Here is a 26,459-nt window from a genome sequence, read left to right on the forward strand (position 1 = left end):
CAATAAAAAAGGTATCATCTTATTTTCTTTTCCATGTTTTATTTTGTTTGATTTCTATTGATTACCTTTACTTAGCAGCCGAGTCTCTTCTTCAAATCTTTTACATACAACCACATAAAAGATACAATTCATATGAAATGTGTTTTTAGCTCACCGTGCCATCTGTATCAGTGAGGCGTGTTCTGTGTTTCCGTCCTAAATGCATAATTTTTTTCCATGTGTAGTAGTACTCCACGCACTGAGCAACTGTCTTAGTCTTGATCTGCAGTACAGAAATGGTAGAAATACAGACATCAGTATATATGAACCATGTTGAGCTACTTGTTAAAATCAGAGAAGCAAAATGGAACATATATCAAACATATCAGTGCCTGAAAAAGGAGCTTTATTTTAAGATACAGCATTCAATCTGTTTTTTTTATATTTATCTCCAGATACACCAAAATGCCAAAACCTCTACAGCAGTAGTTCACAAACCTGGTCCTGGAGGCACCTCAGCCAGTCAGGTTTTCAGGATATTCACAATGAATATTCATGAGAGATTTGCATGTAGTGGAGGCAGTGCATGCAAATCTCTTTCATGAAAATTCATTGTGGATATCCTGAAAACCTGACTGGCTGGAGTGCCTCCAGGACTAGGTTTGGGGACCACTGCTCTAGAGATTCATTTGCCTCCTTCCCCCTCTTAATCTGTAGTTAAGAATCATTGTTCCTGCTATCAGTGTTTACTTTGTAGTGAGTGGAAAACCACATTAACCCATTAGTGCCCAATGTTCCCATAATAAGTGCCCATATGGGAACATTGGGCACTAATGGGTTAAGCAACAATTGCTTTCTATAAGAATAAGTTCTTTTTAGTTTTAGCCATCAGAAGTTGGGCCAGGCTGGTGACACAGTAGCAACTACTCTGTATTTTCACGCAGAATACCTGGCTTCAAATCCTGAGTCAGATCTTCAGCTGCTCAGGAAGGGTGTGGACGAACATACTGTAGTGGAAGAATGCACAGCCCCCTACAGGAGTGTGATTTTTCTAATAGGGAACTTATGTCACAGCTGGGGAAAAAACTATTTTATGAAGACAACACAGACACCTATGTATCTTTTACAAGGAACCCAGAACCAGCCCTAGTATTTATACCTGCTCAAAAGATGATGTAAGCGTGTGCTGTCATGTATTTAGCATTGTTGCTCACATGTAACAGATGTTTTCTATAGATAGCAGGACTACTATGTTGGCACTTAATCCTTCCCTAATTTTCCTGACCTCTGGGAGGTCTGTTCCATCCCAGCAACATGCAATAATGTTTTCCACAGACAGTAGGACTGATCAGGTAATATCACTGCATATTGCTGGGATGGACCAGACCTCCCAGAGATCAGCGGGCTCCTGAGATCCACAGCTCAATTAATTAGGGCAATTCTCAGGATGATGGGAAGGATTATGTGCCAGAGAAGTCCAGCCGTCTAAGGAAAACATCTGTTTTAGGTGAGCAATGATGCTTTTTCTGTCAACATGTAGGACCGAGTCAGGCTGAGAGCCACTTGGATGTCTGAATTTACACTGACATGTCCTGGAGCAGATAAGAAAAGACTTGAAGATCACAGTAAATGGCTCAGAGATCAAAGTGATTGAGGAGAAGCTTCTTGGACTTCAACCAAGCTCCTTATGTGTGGCGAGCATGCATACAAGTTTCCCATGTGGTTAGGAATAAATAATATTCATACGGAGAAAAGAACACCTGCTGCAAGAATGGCCTTGGATGTCCACCACTGCAGCATAGTTTGAAGTTGAACAGAGGAAAAATGGATGGTTGAAAGAGTTCAGCATGCTGGTTTAATTGGAACTTTAGTTCCTACTGTGGCTATCTCATTTTCAGTGAGCAAATGGGACTACATGGATGGCTACCGCATTGTGACCCAACATCTGCAAGTAAGTCTTGGTTGTGAAAATCAGCAAGGTTTGTATGCTGTGGAGATGTGACATTAGAAACTAACTTGTCCTCTAGAAGGAAAGGCAGTAGAGACGAAAATGGTAACGGAATTCAAAAATGCATGGAATAAACACAAATGAATGCTATATGGAAAGAGAATGAAATCAAAACAAACAGCGGCGCTTAGATGGCAACTCCATTAATCGGGTAATAAAACCAGTGCCAGGCTGACTACTATGGTCTGTGCCCCAATCATGGTTGGAGTGGGGCTTTGACGGCAACTGCAGTGGTTTGGGAAGGAGGCCAGTGTCGGGTACACTTCTACAGTCTGTGCCCGGAAAATGGCAAAAACAGATTAAGATCAAGCATGTATATGTAATATCGCATCATACCATATGCTATGAATTTATCTTGTTGGGCAGACTGGATGGATCATACAGGTCAGGTCTTTATCTGCCATAATCTACCATGTTGCTATGTTTGCTTGAATTGTGTGCAGAATAGTGCCTATAAAAAAAATACTGTTTGTAGGATGCAAGGTGGATTTCTGAAGTCGATATGGATGCCCATTCCTGTGGGCTAGAACAAGGCTTTATGAAAGAGCAGCTAGAAGCCAGCCACTGAGGTACAGGAAGACAGCTGCTCACCTCCACAAGCAAGGTCATGTATTCACTTCAAGGCATTTTGGGAATACTCTGGGAGACAATGACAGGCCAAAGGGAAGGATCTTGTACTGACAGTGGTCCATCTGAAAGAGGAATTGGAGGTATTTTCTGTAACAAAGATGGATTGGTTTACGTGTGGAAACATTCTTGAGATCTAGGGTACACTGCCAGTCCCCTTTGTTTAAGAATGGAGAGAAGAGTATTCATCTTGAATTTTTCCTTGTGAAGAGAAACTTGTGTACAACACTGTGTACATCTAATAGTGCTATAGAAGTAAGTAGTGGTAGTAGTAGAACATGGTTCAGGTCTCAGAGATCCAGGATGGGGCCATCAGCATCCATTCTTCTATGGAATGAGTAAATATCTGAAGCAGAAGCCCCAATTCCTTTCCTGTAGTGGAACTGATTCGTATGGTGTAGGTCCAAAGGAGAAGAAAGACTCTCTCTCTAACTGATGTGGCTTGAGGATGGGTGAGTCCAACCTAAGCACAATCTTGAGGTCAGTTGATGAACTTGAGTTGATAGCTTTAAAAGTTTCAAGTTTATTTATTTGATACACCACCTATAGGCAAGCCAGCTTAGTGGTGATTATATTTAAGGAAAACAATAAAGCAATGAGAAAAGCATGCAATTTAAGAACCAAATACTCTGTGGAAGAAATGTCTTTTGAGAGCCGTTTTAAACCTTTGGAAAGAGCTTTCCATTCTTAGATGCAATGGAAGATTGTTCCAGACGACAGGACTGGTGACAATGAAAGTGGCAAATGTCCTCTAACATATACATAGTAGATGACGGCAGAAGAAGACCTGCACAGTCCATCCAGTCTGCCCAACAAGATAAACTCATATGTGCTAGTTTTTTGTGCATACCTTACCTTGATTTGTACCTGTCTTTTTCAGGGCACAGACCGTATAAGTCCGCCCAGTACTATCCCCGCCTCCCAACCACCAGCCCCGCCTCCCACCACCGGCTCCTCTAGTCTGATATGTTGAGAAGAGGTGATGACCAGAAGGTTTTATTAAAAAGACCTGAGTGCATGTGAGGAGGAATAAGGGATCAGAAAGTGTGACAGAAAGGGTGGTATACTGGCATGGTAGATTTTGTGCACCAATGTCAGTATTTTAAAAGGAATCCTATAGGTTATGGCCAACCAGTGCTTAGCTTCCAATAGTGGGGTGATGTGATCAAATTTTTGGCCACTATTGGTAAGTTAAACTGCAATATGAATCTGTTGTAAGTGCCTAACATCTACTAAGCGGAGACCCTGGAGTAGAAGGTTAAAGTAATCATGTGACAAAATACAGAGGCAGATGCACCACACCAAACAACAATAAAACACATAACAGTGCACACTCTTGTAGTTTTTTGAGATTAAAGTTATCCAAATTATAAGTGCATGCTGTAGGGCTTTTTTTTTATCAAAAAGGTTTGGATTGAGTGGATCATTTTTAGTTTGAAAAAGCATTCTCATTAAAAGGGAAACATGAGTTTGGATAGTTAGTTTGGGGGTCTAAAGTGACTCCTGATATTTTCAGTGAAGTTACAAGAGAAATCTGGGAGTCATCAATAGAAATAGAGTCAGAAGGAGCTGTTAGTCCTTTTCTAGAAAATGAGGGCTTTTGACTTATCAGGGTTTTTAATTTCTTCTAGTTGTTTTTAGCCAGCTGCCAATAGTGGCCGGCTTTGTAATAATTGCAAGAATATTTTAGGAGTTTACTGGGACCATAGTGGTCAGGATCTAAATGTGATCAACATATATGAAACGGTGTCAGCTCTGGGTTCTGAATTAAACTGGACAATGGGGCAATAAAGATAAGAGTTAGAAGAGCAATCTCTGAGGTACTCAGAATTTAGCCCCCGCTTCTTCCCCAACAGGGAAGGCAGATTACATAATGAACAAAGATTCTGACTATGATAGATGGTTGTAGTCAGTCAAAAATATGATTAATGTTTTTGTTGGTAGGTGTAGCCTGCTTTGGTTGAGCCCTTTTTATGCTGTCCAGGCTTAACAAAGAGGATTTTGTTTTTGATGAGGTTGTTTTTGGTAAGGGTAAAGGTTAAGGTAATAAAAGCCTCTGTGATACTAGGTTTAAAGTGATAAACCTAGAGAACAAACTAAAGGTCTGAACTGTGCTATTGTACTGAAAAGCTCTAGTGCAATGTCTGTGACATCTACTACTACTATAAATCATTTCTATAGCGCTACCAGTCGTACGCAGCGCTTCACAATTGAACATGAAGAAAAGACAGTCCCTGCTCAAAAAGAGCTTACAATCTAAATCAGGACAGACAGACAGGGCAAATAAGGGATAAGGGCAGGACAGACAGATAGGACACATAGGGAAAAGGGACTAGAACAGCAACCATCCTTTCAGACCCAATGGTAAATTTCTCACCTTGCGCTCTCTTTGAAATAGCCAGTGCACTTCTCTGCATTCATTTTTTAACATACTCTGTGCAAACTCTACCACACAAATTAAGGTGCTGAACCCCTTTCTGTGCAGTCTGCATTGGATGTGCACTTGAACAGCTATGCAGGAGTACAGCCCAGTTGTTGGTGCTTGCACTGAGGAGACATGGTACTGATATACTTCTGTACTACATGCGCCAGGGGCGTAGCTAGCCTTCCGTGGGAGAGGGGTCCAGAGCCCGGGGGGAGGGGGCACATTTTAACCCTCCCCCCGGCGCCGCCCCCCCACCGCCGACATTGCCGCCCCCCCCCCTCCCGCCGCGAACCCGCCGCCGCCTACCTTTACTTTTGCTGGCGGGGGATCCCACTCCCCGCCAGCCGACGTCTTCTTCTTAGTCGCTTCCTGTTCTTCAATTTGTTTGCTGACGTCCTGCACGTTGTACGTGCAGGACGTCAGACTCAGAGAACAGAACTGTTCTCTGAGTCTGACGTCCTGCACGTACAATTACGTGCAGGACGTCAGCAAACAAATTGAAGAGCAGGAAGGACTGAGAAGACGTCGGCTGGCGGGGAGTGGGATCCCCCGCCAGCAAAAGTAAAGGTAGGCGGCGGCGGGGGCGGGTTCGCCGGGAGGGGGGTCCTGGGGTGAATCTGCGGGGGCCCCGGCCCCCTCAGGCCCCACGTAGCTACGCCACTGACATGCGCCTTGGAAAGGGCTGAGGATTACGCCCCTCCTTCAGGCCTCCCAGAAACCTCCGAGGCAACACACACCAATTTAAGCATTTCATCATAGAGGCTGACCAAAAATGAATTGGCAGCTGAAATCCACGGCTCGGTTTTATTCAGAACCGAAGCTGAAACAGAAAACATGGTGCCTGACCCCCACCTCCAGCCCACTCAAGCATCAGTGGACCCTCTCCGGGCCTACCTTAACAAGGCCTGATGGCCTAGTGGCCTCTTTTGGGGCACAAAAGAACCTCCCCCCCCCCCTCTTTCCTGTCCCATGCCACTGCTCCTTTAAAAGGACTGCCGAGACCAAGGAGGTTTAATAACAGGAGACAGCACAATGTCACAAGACTGAAGCCGGTCTCCGCCCACTCCACCCAAGAAGGCTTTAATTCTTCCTAATGCAACTGCCGCCATCTAGGTATACTCAAAACAATGAAATTGATAGGGCAACAAGCTCCGCCTGCTGACTTCAGTCTATATAACGAACCAGATAAGCTCATGCCATATCCTGTTATCAAACCTCCTTGACCAAGACTGCTGCAGGAGGTCCCAGCAGCCATTCTGAGACTGCTCTTGCTTATGCCAATGCCAGTCTGCAAATGGCTGCCGGGTCCTACCACGGCAGTCTTGGTAGCCATTTTAAAGCAACAGCGGCATCGGGCAGGAAAGAGTAGGGTTCTTTATTGCCCCTGAAGAGGCCACGAGACTACCAGGGCTTGTTAGTGTAGGCCTGAGAGGAGGGCCTACTGATGATCAGGGAGGGGAGGCAGATTAGCGGTGGTAGGGACTATGGTTGGTCAGGAGGCTCAGGGTAGAGGGGGTGGAGAGTTTTGGCTTCAGCCGAAAATGCACTGGTTTCAGTGCCAAAACTGAAATTCGATCGGCTTCTATTTGGATTTTTTGAAGACACTGAGTCAGGCAGTACAGGGTGGTTCCATGGAAGCAGGGGCGCAGCTACGGGCGGGCCCGCCCACCCAGTTTTAAGCGCGGTTGAATTAAAGCGCACAGAACAAAGCCAAAGCAGCAGCCTTTCACTAATTCATTTCTACCGTCATCACCCCGCGGCTCGCTCAGCTGATCTCCCAGTCCCACCTACCTTTTGGGCAGACTCTGCACGGCAGTGAAAGGCTCTTGGCCTTTGAGAAAGCCTAACTAACTATAGAGGATATACCTTTTGTCAATCCCTATTAGACATGTGCTCCTTACTTAAACTGTATTTGATTTTTTTTCTTTGTCTCACTACACCAAACACATATGTAAAAAATGTGTTTTGTCCCACAACACAATATGCATTCCATATTATGCACTTACTGTTTTTGTATTAAAGCACACTGCACTGTTCTTTTTAAATAGCTACACTTCTTGAATGCATGTAACCACAAGTGCACTTTCTGCACTGATAAGTAAGAGATGGCCTTGTTCTTGTTTTTATTTTAAACTTTTTTTTTTTTTTTTTTTTTACAAATGCCCCTGACATAGCCTTCAGGCGAAACGTGGTCATGTTGGTTTGTTCTTCATCTGTGATTTGTTCTGTCCTTTGATATACGTTTCTTATAAAGCAAAGTTGAAGGATATGTGCCAAACTGTGGCAATTTTATTTTGTCAGCATCAGAATAGAGAGAAAGCAGTAGAGCCAAAGGAAGGGGAAAAAGACTTCAAAGGTTTTCTTCCTGTTTTGCTTAATCAGGCATTTACATTTGTTATAAGCAAAGTATATGCCATTGCTGTAATTATACTGTTATATGTGTTGACATATTTGCCATTATAGTAGACATATCTGATCAAGTTTGATATGGCCACCCATATTAGCTCTGGGCCCAGCCAAAATGTCAGATCTGGCTACGCCACTGCATGGAAGACTCAACTTCTATACACATAGCTCAAAGACTTCAGCGCAGATGAGATACTCTTGGTCCTTCTAACGCTGAAGCAGCTTTTCTCAAATCAGTACTGGCTACAAAGGCAAATGAAGCAATCCCCTCCTTTTTTTAAAATAAAAATTAATCTTTATTGCAATACACAACAGCACTTGAAATTGCAGAGTATCACCAATCCCTATCCCACAATTGTGGATAGACAGAATGGCAGTGATAATGGAGCTACAGTGACTAGATGTCAGTATGTTGGTAGAATAGTGCCTGAGCACTATATTGAGAGGTTGATGTCTCCCTGATAACATATGACAGAAGCTCTTATGGACAGCGGATTTTTGCTGGACTGGAATTGAGGCGATCCTTGTGGGTTTCAAGGAGACATGAGTGCAATCCTTTTAATTGGTCTGGTTGTAATATGCACCTAAACTGATTTCAAACTTTGAATGTGTGTCAAAGTTCTGGAACTTTCTGCAACATTTCAGGCAGGGCTTGAGTCCTGACTTCAATGACATGCCAAAAAAAGGAAATAAAGAATAATTTGATAAATAATATCTGAAAAACTTGGTAATCTGTAGAAAAAATATCTGGAGAGCTTTCTTTAATATCTGTTCAGTTCAACAGAGAAAATAAAACAGAAGAGCTGAGGAGACTGCTGCAAGAATGCAGCCCAGCCAGTCCTAAGGCTCTGGCAAAGCCAGGGCCTTTCCTGAAGCATTCTTCCCAGGCTCCCTGTATTATGATGTGGCCACAGAATGTTGGTACTTGCACAGTCTGAGCAAGAACTACAACTATATCACTCACAGCTACTCTCAGAGCCTCTCCATACTTCGGGCCCCCTCCTAAGGTACAAAATCATATATTTAACCTGATGCTACAGATGTTACTCAGATAAGACGACCCCAGGTTTTTCAATTATTTTTCTAGCACAAATTCTCAACTTATAATCAAATATATACAGTATGCGTGGTCTTTGTCTGAAAATTGCTTCCACAATGACTGTTGAAATCAGAAGAACCAAACAGTTATGAATTTCTATGTAATGTTTCTTATAACAATTAGCACCACACTATTTTATTTTGTTACATTTGTACCCCGCGCTTTCCCACTCATGGTAGGCTCAATGCGGCTTACATATTTGTATACAGGTACTTATTTGTACCTGGGGCAATGGAGGGTAAAGTGACCTGCCCAGAGTCACAAGGAGCTGCCTGTGCCTGAAGTGGGAATTGAACTCAGTTCCCCAGGACCAAAGTCCAGGACCCTAACCACTAGGCCACTCCTCCACTCCATATACATAAATGGATATTAGAAACATGGTTCATTTTTCAATTCTATCAGTACTCTGGGATGTACTTGGAGGTTCTGGTACGGAATTAATCTAGCAAGGACAAGAAAGGAAAAAAGAAATAGAGAAAAGAACAGAGCCATCTGGAGAAATTAGATACAAATTCAAGATCCGGAAATGTGTAAAGTAGGAAAACCCGATGCTATATTTACAAATCTTTCATACTCATCTTCATCACACTAATTTGTAAGGAACTTGATCATATAATCATCCCATAACAACAAATATGCTTACCATTTTCTGTACATGAAAGAAATCCTTATTATGACTGACTAATGCTTTGTTAAAAAGCTTCTTTTCTTGAGGTGTCCACTTGTCAGACCCTAAACAGAAAACAAAATATGAACAAGATGCTGAGTAATTTGTAAATATACATTTGGTCATAGTCAAAAACACAGTGTTAAGGTGGGATTCAACCTTAGATCTAAGTATCACAGACCTGCTACAGGCTCTTGCCTATATTATGATCAGTAGAAGACATTCTTCTTCCTTATGTTCCAGTTAATAATCCATCCCCAAATGCATTCTATAAAGTCAATTACTTCATGGCTTAAATTCTTCATATTTTCATACATTGAAAAAGCACAATGTAAAGCAGGTTTTAGCACGTTGCTTTTCAATAAAACCTTTAAATCATTTTCTTAAGCATTGGAAGATCAAGTTGGATTCTTTCAGCTTGGAGCCTTGTAGCAGCGCTTGCGTTCTTTTGAAACAGTGAGATAACCACTGCTCTGGTTATGCAAAACATGAAGGAATCCCTCTTCACTTATTCTCTATCTTCCCTGTCTAGGCTTGCCAGCCAGCTCCAGATTCACCTAACAGTTGATTTGCTATCGGATCAGATTCAAGTTCTTGATGATGGCTCCTCATGCTTTTTATTCAGCGACTCCATTATATTTATCTTCTCTCATTCCTTACTGCCCAGGTCATGCTCTGCGTTCCTCCTAGCATATTACTTAATGATCCCACCACTTACAAAATCAAGGTTGGATTTTTCACATAGCATTGCTTTTAATTATCTGGAACCATTCCCTTTGGAACACACTTCCTACAGATCTCCGATTGGGTAGCAAAAGTGGGCAAACACATGGCTATTTACTCAAGCTTTTCCTCTGGCAGTATAAGTTTGTTTTTCAGTTGATTTGTTTTTACAGTTTACCTCTTTCTTTTTTTCTATTTATAGACGTCTTTATTAATTGTTGAGAGACATTACAGAAGCAAATAAGCCACAGCCATCAACATAGGCAAATACACCATAAGTGTAAAACAGTGCAAAGTCAAATGATCAATGGAAACAAGTAAAAAGTATATTAAACTCATAAACCTAGAGTATCCACTTACAATATACTCCCAAGATTTCTGGCAAGTTTTTGTATTTTACCTCCCCCCAAAGAAAAAAATCCCGAATACCCCCCTTCCCCCACCTTATTTACCTCTTTCCTTTTATGACCAGTATAGTGTGCAGTTTTGTCATATTACTGGAATGATTATATTGTGCTAGTCATATTTTCCCTACTTTTTTGTGATTTTTTTATGTCTCTGTTTTATGTTGAGATGCTCATTAGTTCTATACACTGCTATAATGATTATCTGAACAGTGGTTTAGCAAATCCAAATAAATAAATAATTAAAATTAAAATCTAGTCCCTGCTTATTGCTTGCTTGTTTTTCTTCGGGAATTACAATTAAAAAATCCGAATAAACTACAAGTCCCTGCATGCAAAGGAGTAAACCCAAGACAGGATTCACCCTATTAGATTAATCTGGAACCAGCTGGCAACCCTGTATCTTTCATTTCTGCCTGTTTCTTCTATCCTTAACTCTACCAATTGCATCTGAGCTAAAGTTCTAATTCCTCTGACTTTTCCAGTTAATAAACCTCCTCTCTCTCTCTCTCTTGACTCTTCCTCCACTCTTTCCCTTAACTAGGCATATCTCTTATTTCCTATTTCACTTTTCAATCTATCCCTTATATCTAGCTCACTTCCCCCTCAGCCTCCAAACAAACTAAGATCATCATCATATGTAAAGAAACACCCTGACTGCTCTTCCCTTTAGCTACTACCTCATTTTCACACTTCCTTTGGCTTTCAATCTCTTTATATCTGTTCCCTTGTCCAGCTTAACTTTTCTGACTACTTCTACACTAAAACTACATTCACTGAAGTCTCCAGTTCCCATTCTGCACACAACATCCTTGTTCTCTTGGCTTATCTCTCATTTCAGCATCTCTACAGTTCAATGGAATAGCTAGGTGGGGCCACGGGGGCCTTGCCCCTTCCCCCCCCCAATTTCATCTGGGTCCCTGGTTTGGTTGTCCAGCACCGGTCTCCGGCGCCGCCTTGTTCCCTGCCCTGCTCTCTCTTCCTCCTGACATCCTGCATGCTCAGTTTCACTGAAAGGAGCATGCAGGACATCAGGAGGAAGAGAGAGCAGGGCAGGGAATGTGGCGCCGCCGGAGACTGGCACTGGAGAAGGCTTCAGCTGGCGGGGGTTGGGGACCCCCACCAGCCAAGGTATTTGCTGCTGTGGGGTGCGGCAGGACGGCGGGGGGAACAGCGAGGCAGTGAGGGGGGCAGCGGCGGGGTGACAGACTAAAATGTTCCCCCACCCCTATTATGGCTCTAGCCCCCTCTTACCGCAAGGTCTGGCTATGCCCCTGCTACAGTTATTACCTTTGTCTGCCAGAATTCTAGATGTACTCCTGGGAGAATTCTGTACAGGGATCGAAAGGCAGCAGGTGATTGCATTGTTGCGCTGCTCCACACATACCATTGGCTCGGCCTCTTCCCCATCTACCCTGTCCATACACCTCTGCCATATGGGATCCCCAACATGGGACAAACTTGACTTGTACTCTCTTCTACTCTTTACTTACTCCTCCTCTCCAGAATCCACCTGAATGAGAGGAAGAGGAAAATAGCAGCCTGCCAAGCTGCATTCACCTCTTCTGCTGCTCAGGGCTGACTACAGTTTGAGCCATGGTCGCTCTATGATGTCCCACACAAGGTTAAAATTCTGCATTTGGCCCCAACTGCCAGAGGAGGAGGATGCAGCTGCTTTTCTACTCCTGCACTTCTGTAGATCCGAATCCAGAGAGGAGGTATAAGGAGGAAAAGAGATTACAATTCAAATGTGTCCCGCAGCAGGGGCCCTGTGTGGGAGGGAAACTGCAAGAGACAGACCAAGCTTGAGGGTATGTGTATGGCAGGGTGGCGTGCACTGGAAGGGTATGTGCCTCAAGGGACACACCTTGTATTTTTCATAGTTTAGTTTGAGCCATTCTGATTTACTGGTTATCACATCACACCTCTTCAGCTTATCCTAGAAAAATATAATGCTGGGCTTTTATTCTTGTACTTTATGTAAACTCTGCTGAGAATAGTGATGTTTTAAAAAAAGGTCTTGTCTCATGGAGGGAGAAGAGGTCAATATGCCGGACAGGGGTAGGGGTGGGAAGCAAGGGAGTTTCCTTAAAGAGAGCTATAGGAGTCTGTACTGGAGGGGATCTGAGAACTGTATGTATGTGTATGGGGGGGTTGAGAGAGAGAGCTGTGGGGACCTGTGTACTGTGTGTATGTGTTGGGGGGGGGGGGGAGGTCTGAGAAAGAGGGATGGATAAAAAACTTGGATGTCTTGCTAGTCAGGGAGAGGAAGAAACCTGGGTGGTGTCCATCCTGGAGAGAGAAAACTAGGGGTTGAACCTGGTGGATGGACTGAGCCTGGAGCAAGGAAGAGCCAAGACTTTACAATGGATAAATTCTACATAAAACAAAATTATACAAAGAATGCAGAATTTTGCTGATTTTTAAGACAACAGTGTGCAGAATTTTCAAAATTTTTGCCCAGAATTTCCTCAGGAGCATCACTTTTTAGTCCTTTCTCTTTTATTCTTTCCAACCCCTCAAAATGTTGGAAAGAACTTATATATTTTTTTATTTTATTTTTTATTACATTTGTACCCCGCACTTTCCCACTCATGGCAGGCTCAATGCGGCTTACAAGGGGCAATGGAGGGTTAAGTGACTTGCCCAGAGTCACAAGGAGCTGCCTGTGCCGGGAATCGAACTCAGTTCCTCAGTTCCCCAAGGAGTTGAGTACATAACAACAGCCATACTGGGTCAGATCAATGGCCCATCCAGCCCAGTATCCTGCTTCCCACAGTGGCCAATCCAGGTCACAAGTATCTGGCAGAAACCCAAATAGCAGAAACATTCCAAATAACAGACTATGGACCCAAATACACTAACTGCCATTACCACATCCACCTGCAGCAAGTTCCAGAGCTTAAATATTCTTTTGGTGAAAAGATATTTCCTCCTATTTGTTCTAAAATTATTTCCATATATCTGTCCATCTGGGGTCACAATAACTCTCAAAAAAAAAATTAAAGGAATAGAACCCAATTTCATAGGGGAGAAAACTAGAGAAAAGATACATCAAATATGAATCAAACTGGACTAGGGGGTCCATAGATATAAAACCCCTCAAAAATGAGGAAGTCCCAGCAGTACAGATAGGGAATTGCTTGTTTCAAATGACCATGCCTCTGTCCTCTCCTCTCTAATCCAAGTCACAAAAAGACACAATAACACATGTACAGCGACACGCACACAATACTAAACAAGCATTCTTTTCTCAGTTTTATTCCAAGTCTATGCGTAAGTAACATCACTAAAGAAAATCAGTCCTTCTGCACCCTGGACCAAAATTTAGTCTTTCTTCCCCTTCTATGCCACAAACCCAATATAAAAGATTCTAGCACATCTCTAAGAGGATATATTGATTCTTAATTGCTTTCTTCAAATGTTGTAGCTAAGACAATAGAATGTATGTATTTTAAGCTTTCTTGAACCTGCTGGTTCCTATGACTACCAGCACTGTGGTGCCCAATGACATCTCATACTGAAACTTTCATTTACAATGGCACTGGATACTTTTTGACTTTGGTATGAACTAATTTTTGGTCTTCATAAGCCCACACAATACCCAGAGCACTAGAGAATGCACCAAGCAAGCAATAAGTCACACAGTATGAAACAAAAACCTACATGGGGTCTTAATCTTGAGTTGATTTAACTTTTTCTGTGTGTGGAGTGGAGGAGTGGCCTAGTGGTTAGGGTGGTGGACTTTGGTCCTGGGGAACTGAGGAACTGAGTTCGATTTCCACTTCAGGCACAGGCAGCTCCTTGTGACTCTGGGCAAGTCACTTAACCCTCCATTGCCCCATGTAAGCCGCATTGAGCCTGCCATGAGTGGGAAAGCGCGGGGTACAAATGTAACAAAAAAAATGCTTGATCTGAAACTTGCGAACAGCTTAACACACCTTTAACTGCCTGGGATATAAACATGAAGGAATAGCATAATCTGTTTCAGGAAGGGAAGGGGAGAGTGTGTGGACTGAGTAACTACTGAAAACGTATTAAACTTTCAGGAAGGGCAAAGCAAATCGACTGGAGAAACGCTACCTAAATCAGGCTCAGGTGTGTTATCATATATCTGAGAGAGATGGTGAGGGGTGACAATGGTGTAGGTGGGGCAATGAAGTTATCAGAGAATAAAGCATTTTACCTAAGGAAATGAGCTGCTTCAAAAAAAAAAAAAAAAAAAAAACACTGTATGCAGGTAAAAGCATGTGTCTTGTTTAACAATTCACCTACTTCACCTGCATACTGAGAAGGCATTCCTGTGGAAGGGACTAGGTCAGAGAAGGAAAAAAATGGAGTTTTGGATTTTCGAAACCACACAAGTTTTGCTTGGAAAGTACAAAGAGAAAAGCAGGTGTAATTCTCTGCAGGTATTTTTTTCCAGGGACAATAATCAAAGAACATAAGAATAGCCATACTGGGTCAGACCAATGGTCTATCTAGCCCAGTATCCTGTTTCCAACAGTGGCCAACCCAGGTCACAAGTACCTGGCAAGATCCCCAAACAGTAGAATACATTTTATTGTGCTTATCCTAGAAATACTTGTGTCTTCCAGCCGTGACAATCTTTAATCATTGACGACCCCCACCATCCAATTTTTATAAATATTTTTTATGCAAAAATGTTAATGTGAAAGTGCTTGGGGCACACACTTTAAAACAGTAGGAAGGCTTCTGTTTTCACCACCATTATTTGTGCTGTATTATGTGAAAACTCTGGCATTTAACAACTACGTGACATCTTTTTGTTATGGCAGGGGAACAGTAAAGATTTAACAGATTTCCATGTGTGGCTGAATCATTGTCATCCTAAAATACAGTTCACTATCACCTTTTCAGAGAAGACTATCCACTTTTTAGATGTCGAAGTGACAAAAGAGGAGAGCGGTTTCCTGAATAAAATATATTCTAAACCTACAGATAAGAATACAATCTTGGAATATGGGAGTTGTCATCCCAGACATTTAAAAGACAGTTTGCCGTTTTCTCAGTTTCTCCGTTTCATGAGAATCTGTACCTCAGATAGAGATTTTGTCACACAAGCGAACAAGTTATCCAATGAACTTCTATCAAGAAGTTACCCTAACCTGGTCTTGAAATGAGCTTTTCGTCGAGCTTGATATTTGGGCTGCAGTTTGAATGGAGATTTTAAGAAAAAAATCTGCACTGGAATGGGAGAACTCCAGTTTGTAACCCTGCTTTATTAGTTCCAAGACACATTGATCTGAGGTAATGTTGGTCCTCTCCTCATGGAGCCTGGAGGGGTCCTGCTATTATGAAACCCAAGGAGTGAACCGAGACCCCATCATTGGGAAGTAATGGTAGACCTGCAGTTTGAAGCCAAGTTCTTTCTGTCAGCATTAAAGAAGACTTGTCTTTTATGAAGTGGAAACCCTGAAAGTTAGATTTGCCTGGTCTGTAGCACTTGGCCTCACAAAATCTAAGATGAGACTGAGAGGATTTAAAAGAATCTTTAGGCTTGTCCTCTGGCAATCTTCAATCTTGGATTCCCTCAGGTCTTTAACCAACTTTTCTAGATCTTCTCCAAACAAAACTTTACCTCTAAAAGTGGGCTTCCTAAATAGAAACCACGTTAGCTGTCCAATACCTAAACCAAAGCCGTGGCTGTGCACTAGAACTGGTTGGCATGGCTGCACATTGGAGCTAACTAGTGTGGCTGTGAGCCAGATGGTGTAGCAGAATATGGCTGTTTGTAACATTGTGAACTATTGATGGCAAGCTGCAGTAGGACTTCAATCAGCAATCTCTAGATCTCTGTGCTTATTATCAGCTGGTTGCTTTAACCATTAAGCTATTTCTCTACATTGAAGTAGCTTTTTAATATCACTAGCTGTCCAATACAATGAAAAGGTGCAAAAGTGCAACAGAAACATTTACACTACAGCATACAGCTAGTGGTGCTACTGATACAGTGGTAGCTGGAGCTGGTATGCAATAGTTTTATCCAGCGTCAGTGTACAATACCAGAGAGCAAAGCTGCTGTGGAAAAGAAACATAAGTAACCTTTAGCACTGTAGCATAGTGTTAGCTGTCCCAGCTATGCAATGAACTCCTTGTCAAGGCAAGCAATATGGGAGCATGAAGTAAAATATGCCCAGAACAGGAGCCATCATCAGATGAAACCAGGAGCTTGAAAGAGACTGTCCATCTGCATGCTGGAGACACAGAATGTAGACTGACCAAGGAGCATTCCATTCTATAACACAGTTCAGTTCAGAGCTCTCTATCTCTACCTGCTGGTAAATGGCCACAACCCACAAGTCTCTGGATTCATCTGCTGCTGATGCTAAGGAACACGAGGTTTCTAGGAAGAGGCCCCAGGTCAAGAGGTCTCTAAGGGAGTGACAACTGAGGCTACAGAACCTGAGGGGAGTGCCAGGGAAGAAAGGTAGTCAAAGCTAGGGTGAGAATCTAAAAGTCAGCCTCCAGTAGTTAATGATACATGGACAGAAGACTGCCAAGGTAGGAGAGAACCTTGCAGAGTATAGAAATGTACAAATTTGATGTGTGTCCAGAAGGGACCCGAGACGGCATTTGTTGCCCCAATGCTTGGACCTGGCTAAGATCCAGCCCCTATGAAGAGTATTGACTTGGACTGTAAGAAAGAGACTCTACATAAAAGGACTAAGCCTGTGATGTAACAGAGCTGACTACAGCCTTTTTGGTGTACATAAAATACTTTTTACTTTTACCTGCAACCTGTGTGTGTGCCACATTTCTATGAGGTCCTGCAGACAGCCACGAGCTATGCTGTTACAAGTATAGGGGTTCCAATGTTTCCTTTATAAAACACATGTTTTTTTGACATTTCACCAAATCCCCCCCTCTCACTGACCTTATTCAACTTGATGATTCCCTTGGCCAAACTACTAGCAAACCAAAACCTCAACCCATACATATACGCAGACGATGTAACGATCTACATCCCATTTACACAAGATTTAGAGGAAATTTCCAATGACATCAACCAAAGCCTACATATCATGTATACATGGGCGGATGCATTTCAGCTGAAACTCAATGCAGAAAAAACCCAATGCCTAATACTCACCTCACAATATAACACGAACAAATTCACCACCATTAACACACCAAAGCTGAATCTTCCAATTTTGGACACCCTAAAAATTCTTGGAGTTACCATTGATCGACACCTAACACTGGAGAATCACGCGAAAAACACAACCAAGAAGATGTTCCACTCAATGTGGAAACTAAAAAGAGTAAGACCTTTCTTCCCAAGGACCGTCTTCCGCAACCTGGTACAATCAATGGTACTCAGTCATCTAGACTACTGCAACGCACTCTACGCTGGCTGCAAAGAGCAAATAATCAAGAAACTTCAGACAGCTCAGAACACTGCAGCTAGACTCATATTCGGTAAAACAAAATATGAAAGTGCTAAACCCCTATGAGAAAAGCTACACTGGCTCCCACTTAAAGAGCATATCATGTTCAAAATATGCACCCTAGATCATAAAATCATTCAAGGAGACGCCCCAGCCTACATGTCAGACCTGATAGACTTACCACCCAGGAATGCCAAAAAATCATCCCGCACATTCCTTAATCTTCACTTCCCCAACTGTAAAGGTCTAAAATACAAGCTAACACATGCGTCAACCTTTTCCTACCGGAGTACACAATTCTGGAATGCGCTGCCGTGCAACTTAAAAACGATCTATGAACTAACTAACTTCCGCAAACTACTGAAGACCCAACTCTTTAACAAGGCATACCACAAAGATCAACAAATGTGAATTCCTATACATATATCCAGAACTGTCTTACACTACTTGCTTGTTAAACTACTATCATGTTCTATCATTATCATTATCAAGATCCTTCTGTAATACTAAATGTATATTTTCTTATTTCCACCATTCATGATGTATTGTAAGCCACATTGAGCCTGCAAAGAGGTGGGAAATGTGGGCTACAAATGTAACAAATAAATCCCCTTTTATGAAAATTACCCCCGAAATTATCCATTCTTGGGCACACAAGGGACTTGGCAAAATATTGAAAGGGGAGAACATCTGGTTACTGTAGTGGTGAACCAAATGAGTAGAAAAAATGAAGGAGAGCCTCAAAAAAAAAAAAGTTTCCTTTTCAGTGTGTAATTCACATAGTGCAGCTGTTACGAGAGCTAGGGAACAGAACCAGAATGGGGAATGCAGCACAACAGGAAAATTTTGTTTAAATTGCCTCTTCAGAGCTACATAGGAAACTGCAGGGGGTTCCACAAATCTAGCCAAAATTCTGCTGAAACACAAGAAAACTAGTAACAGGGATTTGAACATCTTGGGCTCCAGTCCAGGATTTCTAGTCCTAAACTGAAGTAATAGGTTCCTTATTTGTGCTGAGAACAGATCTATAACAACCCTGTGTTTTGGCATATGGTCATTTTTATCCCTCTTTCATCTCCCCTATTCTACTACCCTATTTTTGATTATTTTATCTCCATCAAAGTAAGCAAGAGCAATCACAAAGGTCGGGATAGGTACAGAAGTGATACAAAAATAATAAAAATACAAGCATAGTAGGATAAAGAATGTTAAAGCAAAAGCTATGAATGTGCTCAGCATAATACAAGCTACTAACAGAAGAATGTGCTCAGGATGCCCTTTTACCTAGAAAAAAAAACTTTTACTAATATACTTAATGAAAAAGGAAGATAAGAGACAGATGACCTAACTGAATCATAGAGAACCTTCAACTGCATTGTATTCCAAAAATAGACCCCGTCAACATATGATATACAGAGTGTAATTCCACAAAGAAAAGTAGATGCCTACTTTCCTTTATAGAATACTAGCATAACAGGTCAAATACACATGTATGTGTTTAGGGACAACCATTTACATCAGCCATAGAGCTGGTATAAATGCTCATACCTAGACTTCCAAAGAATTTATGTAATTTACAGTATTCTATAATTTATGGACCATCACATCTAGGTGCATACTTACAGAATCGTGCAGACCCTAATATTGTCATTTACATGAATTACCGTGCCTTGTGAAAGTCTTTACACTCATGTAGATTTTTAATTTTTATCTAAAAAATATAATTCAAAACACATTAAAATAGGAGTTTGTTCCACTGACTTACACAGCATCATTTTCTACACTTTCAAAGTGAAAGAACAATTATACAAATATGGAAAAAGAAATTAAAAATAAGAAATCAAAGTCTTGATTGCACAAGTCTTCATAGCTCAATGCTCAAGTACTTGGTGAGAAACGCATTCTACAACAGTTACAGCCATGAGTCGTTGAGGAAAAGTATTTACCAACTAAGAACAGCAACATAGTACAATTCTTGTCCATTTCTCTTGGTAGAATAGCTCAAGCTCTTTCAAGCTGGATGGGGATCATCTGTGGACAATGATCTTCAAGTCTTGCTGCAGATTTTCTACTGGATTCAGGTCTGGCTTTGATTGGGCCACTCAAGGCCATTCACTTTCTTCTTGCTGAGCTCCTCCATTACATAGGATCACTGTCCTGCTGAAAAGTCAAATCTTCTCCCCAGTCCCAGGTCTGTGGCAAATTTTCCTTCAGGATCTGGCTACACTTTGAACCATGCATCTTTCCCTTGATCTTCAAAAACATCTCTGTTCCTGCAAAGCATCCCACAACATAGTTCTACCACAACCATTCTTTATTAAAGGGATGGTGTTAGCAATGTACATAAGTATTGCCATACTGGGACAATGTATCATCAACGATGACACTTAGATCCCTTTCTTGGTCAGTGATTCCTAACATACCAATTTCTTCAAAAATGGGACAACAGATGTAGAATCATACTAGACAACATAGCCCCACTTCAATTCAGAACCTCGCACAGAAAAAAATTCTATACCATGGTTTAACGAAGAACTGAAAAAACAAGAAACACAAGTTAGAAGGCTAGAACGAGCATGGAACAAAAAGCGAGACACCGCCGCACTCAACGCCTGGAAGCAACTACAAAGAAAATACAAATACACCATCAGACAAACTAAAAGATCATATTACAAAACTGAAATTGGACCAGGCTACAAGGACACATATAAACTTTTCCACCTCGTGAACAAATTACTAAATGCTACACCGGTTACTTTTAACAGCACAGACACCCCGTCAGCAGACAATCTTGCGGAATATTTCAAGGAGAAAATTGTAAAGCTACGACTCACAATACCAGTCAGTACCATGGACCACGTAAAACTCCTTGACTGTTTAGACCCAATCCCAGGGGAATATCCAGCTGATCAGATATGGAATCACTTCGACACACTCGCGATGGATAGCATCTCCCAATCGCTTGAAAGATACGCTAAGTCTCACTGCAAACTAGACATATGCCCCCAATAACCTCAGAAAATCTGCCCCTCCCCAATTCAAAACAGACCTCACGAAGCATTTAAACTATATTTTACAAGATGGACTTTTCCCAAAAAAACAAAGGAAATATCTTACTGACCTACTTACCTAAAGACGCAAAGAAAAGCGCGAGTGACGTAACCAACTATCACCCAGTAGCATCTATCCCGCTGATAACCAAATTAACGGAAGGCATAGTGACCAAACAACTCACCAACTACTTAAATAAATTTTCAATACTGCACGAATCGCAATCAGGATTTTGGTCCAACCACAGTACTAGTTACTCTCCTGACTAAATTTAATCAAGCAATCGCAACCGGCAACAACATACTCCTCTTACAATTTGACATGTCAATTGCCTTCAACATGGTCAACCATGGAATACTACTACACATCCTAGAATACTTCGGAATTGGAGGTAATGTCCTTAACTGGTTCAAAGGCTTCCTGATCACAAGATCATACCAAGTAACAGTTAACGCAACTACATCAACCCCATGGATACCTGAATGTGGAATTCCCCAAGGATCCCCCTCTCACCAACCCTCTTCAACCTAATGATGACACCATTAGCCAAGTTACTATCCAATCAGAACCTTAATCAATACATATATGCAGATGACGTCACAATTTACATCCCGTTCAAACATGATATAAAGGAAATCACCAACGGCATCAACCAAAGCTTCCTAATCATGAACTCTTGGGCAGAAGCATTTCAGCTGAAACTTAATGCAGAAAAAACACAATGCCTTATACTTACATCACAACATAATACAAATAAATTCTCCACTATAACCACACCGAACTTTTCCCTTCCCATTGCAGACACTTTGAAAATTCTTGCAGTTACCATCGATCGTAATCTCACATTGGAAAATCAAGTGAAGAATTCAACCAAGAAGATGTTCCACTCAATGTGGAAACTTAAAAGAGTAAAACCTTTCTTCCCAAGGGCTATTTTCCGTAACCTGGTGCAGTCAATGGTGCTGAGTCACCTAAACTACTGCAATGCACTATTATGCTGGCTGTAAAGAGTACATTCTCAAAAAACTTCAGACAGCCCAGAACACTGCAGCCACACTCATATTTGGAAAAACAAAATACGAAAGCACAAAAACCCTAAGAAAAAAACTACACTGGCTCCCAATTAAAGAATGAATCGCGTTCAAGGTCTGCACTCTAGTTCATAAAATCATTCACGGAGATGCCCCGACCTACATGAAAGACCTTGTTGACTTGCCACCTAGGAATGCTAAAATATCGGCCCGCAAATTCCTTAATCTACACTTCCCCAGCTGCAAAGGACTAAAATACAGACTAACACACGCGTCCAGCTTTTCTTACATGAGCACGCAACTGTGGAATGCATTACCACTTAGCTTAAAAACAAATTACGAAGCAATCAATTTCCGCAAATCTCAGAAGACCTACCTATTCAACATAGAATACCACACCGAGCAATAACTTAATGATTACACAATACCACTTCAACTACACTCTTAACACTCTCTCGCTATACCCATATGCTTAACTCTATATTGTTATCTATGTACTCCATGCAACCCTAATGTATCACTTATTCCAGAATGGCGAATGCCATAACGGAACTTTGTTAAGCTAATTCGATACTGTCATCCATGTATTTCATGTAACACCAATTGTTTCTTTGACTCTGGAATGACGAATGCCATAACGGAATATTGTAAACCACATTGAGCCTGCAAATAGGTGGGAAAATGTGGGATACAAATACAAAAAATAAATAAATAACATGGAACCTTGCATTACATAGCTATAATTTGGGTTCCTCTTTCCCACATGCATCACTTTGTACTTGCTCACATTAAACGTCATCTGCCATTTAGATGTCCATTCTCCCAGTCTCGTAAGGTCCTCTTGTAATTTTTCACAATCCTCTTGCGATTTAACAACTTTGAATAACTTTGTGTCGTCAGCAAATTTAATTACCTCACTAGTTACTCCCATCTGTAGGTCATTTATAAATATGTTAAAAAGCAGCGGTCCCAGCACAGATCCCTGAGGAACCCCACTAACTACCCTTCTCCATTGAGAATACTGACCATTTAACCCTACTCTCTGTTTTCTATCTTTTAACCAGTTTTTAATCCACAATTGGCCACTACCTCCTATCCCTTAACTCTCCAATTTCCTCTGGAGCCTTTCATGAGGTAGTTTGTCAAACACCTTTTGAAAATCCAGATACACTATCCTGCTTATAATCGAAAGAGAAAAACGCCTATATTGCGACCCAAATCGGGAGATGGGCGTCTTTCTCCCGTGGGCGCCCAAATCGGTATAATCGAAAGCCGATTTTGGGCGTTTCCAACTGCAATCCGTTGCGGAAACGGGTAAAGTTGACGGGGCGTGTCAGAGGCGTGGTGAAGGCGGAACTGGGGAGTGGTTATTGGCCGAGGAGAGATGGGCATCTTTAGCTGATAATCGAAAAAAAAAAGGCGTTTTTACCTCGATTTTGGGTCACTTTTTTTGGACCCTTTTTTTTCACGAACAAGTCCCAAAAAAGTGCCCCAACTGCCCATATGACCACTGGAGGGAATCGGGGATGAACTCCCCGGACTCCCCCAGTGGTCACTAACCCCCTCCCACAAAAAAAAACCCCACTTTAAAAACTTTTTTTCCAGCCTTTATGCCAGCCTCAAATGCCGTACCCACCTCCTTGACAGCAGAATGTGTTCTATCCTGTGACAGCCTTTCCCTGGTTCTGATGTGGCTCTCGGGTGAGTGTGACACCTTTTCTGTTAAGGGCACTGCAGAGTCACATCAGCAATGCATTGTGGTGGGAGTAGGGTATTGGGCTCCGTGATTCCACTAGCTTGTGTTACATGCTCACGATGTTGGTAGTTGGTAGGCTCTACTCCCATGGTGCTTTTCCCTCTGCTTACTGGGTCAGAGTGTGCCCTGTTTTGTTTCCGGTAGTCCATGAGGTAGTGGCCATTTTTGTAAGCCAGTTTTAGAACCCTTTCACATGTTAGCCACGTTACAGAACTTAGTTCTTACCTTGAATGAGGCTGAAAGAGGGCATTGTACACCATTCTGCCAGCTCTGACCTACTGCTCATCTCAGTACCAGGGAGACTCGTTGCCAGTGGGGCACAACCTCTGATCTGCAGTTAACTGTGAGTAAGCGTGTTTATTCCAATAAAGGACGTTTTCGGAGAGATTAGTCTTCAGGTGTCAACTGGTGTGCCAATGTTATATAGCAGCAACAAGTCCTAGAGGCCTGCATGTATGCAGGTCCCTGGAGCACTTTTAGTGGGTACCGCAGTGCACATCAGCCAGGTGGACCCAGGCCCTTCCCCCCCCTACCTGCAACACTTGTGCTGGTAAATGGAAGGTCTCCAAAACCCACTGTACCCACATGTAGGTGCCCCCTTCACCCCTAAGAGCTATGGTAGTGTTGTACATTTGTGGGTAGTGGGTTTTGGCGGAGGGGGGTTGGGTGCTCAGCACCCGTGGTAAGGGAGCTTTGCATGTGGGAGCGTTGTCTGAAGTCCACCACACTGACCTCTAGGGTGCCAGTTGGTGTCCTGGCATGTCAGGGGGGCGAGTGTACTACGAATCGTGGCCCCTCCCATGACCAATGGCTCGGATTAGGATGTTTTTGAGCTGGGCGTTTTTAGTTTCCATTATCGCTAAAAAAAAAAAAAAATGCCCAGCTGAAAAACGTCCATTTTTTCGAAAATACGGTCTGTCCCACCTCTTCATGTACCCATTTTCAGACATAGACGCCCATGGAGATAGGCGTTCGCGTTCGATTATGCCCCTCCACATCAACCAGCTCACTTTTACGGTCTGTGCCAGAGCTGATGGTGGGAAGTGGGGCTGGTGGTTGGGAGGCAGGGATAGTGCTGGGCAGACTTATACGGTCTGTGCCCTGAAAATGACAGATACAAATCAAGGTAAGGTATACACAAAAAGTAGCATATATTAGTTTATCTTGTTGGGCAGACTGGATGGACCATGCAGGTCTTTTTCTGCCGTTATCTACTATGTTACTTTTATCCATATGATGTTGTGTGTTTATTTTATACCTCATATCGCATAGCGTTTTGACTAAAAAGTTCCCATTAGGTCTCCACAGACCATAAAAACCTCCCATATGTGTGCAGAGTACCCTAATCATTTCTTCATAAACACTATGTAGCAAATCATATGGCTTTTCTTAAGCTGTGGCTCCCTTCTTGCCATTCTCTCAAACATTTTATGTTTGTAGAGAAATCTTGAACTTGTTGTTGAATAGTCAACATTTACCTCAGTCTCAATGAGAGGTCTCTGTAGCTCTTAGTGATTTTAGGCCTCGCTGTGAGATATCTCAGTAGCTTCCTTAACCCATGGCTAATGACTTTGTAAACGGTTTTTACTTTAAAATGATAAACCTGACAGTGTTCCATGGGATATTCAAACACTGACATTTTCTTACAGCCCTTCATAGCCTGTAAATTTGAAGAAAAAAAAAAGTCCCCCAGAATTTCTTTTAGCAGCTCTATAGTTGGTATTTTTACATATTTATTTTAAACTCACATCACACAACAGAAACAGCTTGATTTTTCATCCAGGTGGATTTTAATCACTTCAACTACTTTGACTGGACAGATGTGAGCTCTATTTAATTTGGACCTTGCAATCTTCGAAAATGAAACTAATTTGGATTTGCTATGACAAAAGATATCACAACTTATGGAATCAAGACTTTTTGTTTTGTTACTCAATTGAATATTTCTATAATTATGCAAGTTGCTGTACAGATCAGTGAAACTAACTCCTACTTTAATACATTCTGAATTATATTTTTAAGACAGCAGAATGTGAAAAATGTAGAATGGCACGAAGACTTTTTACAAATTACTGTACAATGGGGGTGATCATGTTCCTTCTTTATATGCAGAAAACCTATAATGGAGAAGGTAACTGCCCTGTTTTTAAATGATTTTCCATTAATCTTACCCAAATAGGGACCTACCAGCATAATGGTAATCTGCTAAAGGATGATACTTCAACTTGATTTGCTTTCCTAGCAGCAGTATCTCCAAAGCAACCTAAAAGAGAAAAAAGAACAAAGAAATAAAAGAAATTGTACAAGTGTATATAATTGCCCTTTAAACAACAGACAAAGCACACCAATGAATATTATAATTACTTAGGGCTTTTTTGAAAAAGCAGCTTTACTTTTTATATTCTGCTCTGAGCTGCTACTGAAAAAAAAAGCATGTGCTAAATATAGGAAGGTAGCATAAAAGGCTTCACATTTTAAGCACTTTATTTTGTGGCTATTGTTTAAAATGTCGCAATCAAAAGAAGTGTATCAGGATGAAAATTAACAACATGCCAAACAGATGAGAAGACAAGGGTGGCATACCAGCACTACTATGAGAGCAGGCAAAAAAGTTTGATTAGAAACAGTCAATATATCAGATAAAATAATACACAGGAAGCACTCTTCCACTTATCTGTATGATGCTGACCTCTCTAGTTAAAAAGTATGTTAAGGACATACTGTTTATATGTAATTCCTGTCATTTTTTTTCTCTATATCACCACCAAAATTCACCCTTTCCTTTCTGAGCACACTACCAGAACCCTTATCCACACTCTTAACACCTCTCACTTAGACTATTGCAACTTGCTTCTCACAGATCTCCCACTC

At 41.7% G+C, this 26,459-nt stretch overlaps 1 protein-coding gene across 4 annotated transcripts in view; it reads right to left on the reverse strand.

The window, feature by feature from the left end:
* The window catches only part of TRERF1 (transcriptional regulating factor 1), a 329,029-nt gene that overhangs the window by 13,726 nt on the left and 288,844 nt on the right, over nucleotides 1-26,459 (reverse strand). For all 4 annotated transcript variants that reach the window (XM_030196092.1, XM_030196089.1, XM_030196091.1 and 1 more), the window contains 3 exons: nucleotides 25,776-25,851; nucleotides 9,188-9,276; nucleotides 155-262 (listed from right to left, as the gene is read on the reverse strand). In XM_030196092.1, the coding sequence (XP_030051952.1) occupies nucleotides 155-262; nucleotides 9,188-9,276; nucleotides 25,776-25,851 (273 nt within the window). The remainder of the gene's footprint in view (nucleotides 1-154; nucleotides 263-9,187; nucleotides 9,277-25,775; nucleotides 25,852-26,459) is intronic.

This window comes from Microcaecilia unicolor, chromosome 3 (genome assembly GCF_901765095.1).
Source record: "Microcaecilia unicolor chromosome 3, aMicUni1.1, whole genome shotgun sequence".
NCBI lineage: Eukaryota > Metazoa > Chordata > Amphibia > Gymnophiona > Siphonopidae > Microcaecilia > Microcaecilia unicolor.